Here is a 4,032-nt window from a genome sequence, read left to right on the forward strand (position 1 = left end):
AGTTGCTAGGATTGCAATACGTTGTTTAAATGAGCAATTAAAGATAATACATCTAGTATCAAATTCTGAAGAAGAAGCAATAAGAGATTTGGGAATATCTTTGATAGCTTTTATTATTAGGTTGGATGTAATGAATTGCTTATCTTGGATATTGAAGCATTATACAAAAACTTCTCATCATCCAGAGTTATTCTTGTATTCAATTGAAGTATCAAATCGTTTGATTAAGCTATTTAGTAAGCTTGGTGGAGAAACTTTAGTAAGTACTCGAAGAAGAAGAAGGGACAAACCAACTAATATGAAAGATTTTAATGACGAAGATTATGATCAAGATGAAGAGCTTTCAGGATTTAGTGAAATCTATTATAATGAAAAAACCAAGTTAATGAGTTTAGATGAAATGATGGCTGATTATTGTGATGGAAGAGTTGTTTCGAATTTAATGCTTATTGTAAATAATTATTCAACAAATCATTCAAATATTAATTGGCATACTGCAAGACTTGCAAGGAAAATTATTACAACTCGTCCTCCAGGAGAAGTATCTAAAGTGGGAGAAGATGGTCATGAGGAACCCTTTATGCAATTATTTTGTGGCTTGTTCTTTCAATTATCATATTTTATAACTTTTGCACAAATATTAAGTGATAAGAGTTTTCTTAATCATTCAAAAACTGATAAAGGAGCACAAGATATTATACTATTATCAAGGCATGTAATACACCAATTTTGGGAAGTAGCCAAGGTGAATCAGTTTGTTTTTATGGAATTATTGTTTTCAAAGAATTCTGCAAGAGGACTTGGTTTAGCAGATCCAGAGAGACTTAAATCCATTTTTACCGATTATGAGGAAGGGATAGATGCAGCAATTGTTAATAGAATGGAGACTACAGGAAATGATGATGTATTTGAAGCAAGAAGTTTTGTTAAGAATAAGATTAACAAGGAAAAGCAATCAGCATCAAATTGGACAAAGGAGGATGATGAAGAATTGCTTTCACTATATGCTCAATACGAGGAAAATCCTAAATGTATTTCAATTATTGCAAGTTTATTATCGGATATAAAGACTGAAAGGTCTGTAAAGAAGAGGTTGAGAGATTTGGGTAAGATATCTAATGAAGAAGATGAAGAAGACCAAGAAGAAGAGAAGAATATGAGTCAAACAAAAATTAATTCTGATATGATATTTGGAATTATTGGATTTCATAATATTTCCTTAGAAGAAAGTAATGAAGATGAATGTAGTTTTGATTCAAATATTATATTAAAGGAATTACTTGAGCTTTTAGAGGAATCTCTTACTACAAAGGAAATTTTTAGTGATGGTCAAATTGATGAAATTCCCATTGAGATCCCCTCAAGCTTGCCAATTACATTATTGGATGATAAAAATTATAAATTGATTATGTCATCTTTGGGATTAAATGATCCAAGAAAAGATCAAAGTTTATGGATGATTCCAAAGGAATTAACTATAGAAGAATACAAAAAGAATATTGATTTGTTTAGAGAATATATAGAAAAGGATATATTTGAATTAGAGGAAATAGCTTATAATAATAATGATAATCATAAATATAATTCAAGCAATTCTAACTCTGGAATTGAGAATTTGAAGTATTCAATTAAGAATTTGAAGAATACAATACAAGATTTTATAGAGGATTCTGAGTTATCAGGTGAAATTTCTAATATAATTGATCATGAAATTCCTATAGAAAATGGACTATTACATTTGATTTCAAGTGAATTAAAAGTAATTATTGGAAAAAATAATAATGTGGATACTTGGGAAAGAACCGAGTTGGATGATTTATGTTTCTGTTTATCTCAAGAAAGATTGAATATTTTAGGCATAAGAAAGGAGTTTGATAAGGTTTATGAATCATTGACTATGTCAAAGTTATTACATTTTCTTGGTTTTAAAAAGACAAGGATTTCTAATGATGTTGACTTTTTGGTTCATTTAGATAGAGGAATAAGAAAGAAAGATTCTAATATATTTAAAGGAAGTGAAGAAAATAATAAGACTAGCTTATTTGATGATGATTTGGAAGATGATTTATTAGGAAATGATAATATGAATGATTCTTCAATAAAGGGTTGGATTCTTGACTTTGAGAAGATTAAACTTAATGAGTTTAAAGAGAGAAGTAAGATATTCCAAGAATTAGTGATTGGAATGACTGATATAAAGATAAACATAGGAAAAGATTTGAGTAGGAATAATACTTTTTCAAAAGAGACCATTTCTAAAATTTGTTTGGGAATTTATAATTTCAGAAGAAATGCTAAGGATTTGAGGATTTTACATCAGATTGTAGCTGTTTTGGATAAGTATTTGTTTAAACAAGGAGATCAAGGTAATAGTGACTATTTGGTGGATATCTGTGATAATAATGATTTAATTAGTATTGATGAGCATACTATTCAGATAATGGAATCTTTGAATTGTCAAAAAGACGAAAACAATAATTGGTCTATTAAAAGCTTTATTGAATCTTACACATACGAAAGAATCCAAGAATTAAGAGATTTATTACTTAAACTTATTGATCTGGAAATTGTTGAATTAAAAAGATTCACAGAGAAAGTCACAGGAAAGAAACTTAAAGTTAATAAGGAAAATATTAGATCAATGAACCAAAGCAATAAAAAAAGGAAAGCCAAGACCTTTATAGAAAAGAATGAATTAGAGGAGGAAGAAGAGGATGATGATGATGATGATGATGATGATGATGATGAGAAAGGCAAATTGGTCTCTGAAAAAATTATGTATGGAATTGAAGGTGAAATTGCAGATGATATTATAGATGACATCACAGATAAAATTGATGATAGTATTAACGCGTATATTATTGATGAAAGTGATGATAGATGGAAGAAAAACTGGGAAAACCTTGAGAAAAGAATGCTTAGTGTGGAAGATGAATGTTCATTAAGTGAATTAGATGAAGATATTGGTAAGATTGATCAAATACCAGATAATTTATTTGGAGAGGATGATTAAATATGATAATTATATCGAACTAATATCCAAATTAATAATACTAAAAAATATGAATTAAAGTTATGAAAAGTTAGGATGTTTTGGAGCATATAATTTAGACTTCTTCTTTGAGCTTGATCCAACAAATTTGATTTCTCCACTTTTTGTTTCCATAAACCCATCCGGAAGCTCCTCAATATTATAAGTTTCAAGAGAAGCATTGGAGAATCCTTGGAATTGGTGTTTTCTTTTCTTTCCAAAAACAGAAAGAACTCCATTATTACTTGGATTAATTTCAAGATTATCATCATAATAAGCAATAATACTTGAGTTATTGAGAGCAACAAATATTTGATTAATTTCGTGAGACCATTCAAATGTGGTAATTAACTGGTTATTTATATTAATAAGTTGTTTATGGATTTTATTTTCAGCTGAACCAATTAATGAATTTATTTGAAATGAAACTAAAGAACTTTTAGTACGATTACTAATATTTCTATTTTTGGAGTTACTTGAAGCCATATCTTTAATTAATGTTGAAGATGTTACGATACTTGTTCCACATTTGGAGAGAATAAGTTTTGAGTGTTCATTTCCATCACTTGGAAGATTATTAATGGTTTTAAGAGGATTATTAGCTTTTCTGATATCCCAGATTTTGATAGATTTATCAATAACTCCTCTACTTGCTAAATAATGATCTTGATCTTGATTGTATTTAACAAAAGTGATGTCAGAAATACTATTAATATTTGCATTTTTGTCAAAATTATGTGCATCTCTAATAATAATGGAAGGAGTTTCTGAATATAAATTACCACTTCTTGAGAATATTTGAATAGATCCATCAGTACAAGAAGCAGCAACCATTTCACCTAATGAAGAAATACATAAAGAATTGGCTTGAATAGAAGAAATGTTTAGGTTTCTTTTATCTAAACATTTCATTACAAATGTACTAGGAATATATCCATCAACTCCAAATGGATCACTATTTAAATCAAAAAGACGAATAGTATTATCAATTGAGCAAGTAA

At 28.4% G+C, this 4,032-nt stretch overlaps 2 protein-coding genes across 2 annotated transcripts; one reads left to right on the forward strand and one right to left on the reverse strand.

Annotated features, from left to right (window-relative positions):
- The first annotated feature begins 130 nt into the window (after positions 1-130).
- Positions 131-3,013, forward strand: Chro.80467 (hypothetical protein). Its single annotated transcript, XM_660316.1, has 1 exon — positions 131-3,013. One exon carries the CDS (start codon positions 131-133, stop codon positions 3,011-3,013), a length of 2,883 nt encoding a protein of 960 aa, XP_665408.1.
- Positions 3,014-3,073: 60 nt separating this feature from the next.
- Chro.80469 (hypothetical protein) lies at positions 3,074-3,943 on the reverse strand. The annotated part of the gene is made up of 1 exon (XM_660317.1): positions 3,074-3,943. One exon carries the CDS (start codon positions 3,941-3,943, stop codon positions 3,074-3,076), a length of 870 nt encoding a protein of 289 aa, XP_665409.1.
- Between the last annotated feature and the right edge of the window lie 89 nt (positions 3,944-4,032).

This window comes from Cryptosporidium hominis (genome assembly GCF_000006425.1).
Source record: "Cryptosporidium hominis TU502 chromosome 8 CHRO018141, whole genome shotgun sequence".
Lineage (NCBI taxonomy): Eukaryota > Apicomplexa > Conoidasida > Eucoccidiorida > Cryptosporidiidae > Cryptosporidium > Cryptosporidium hominis.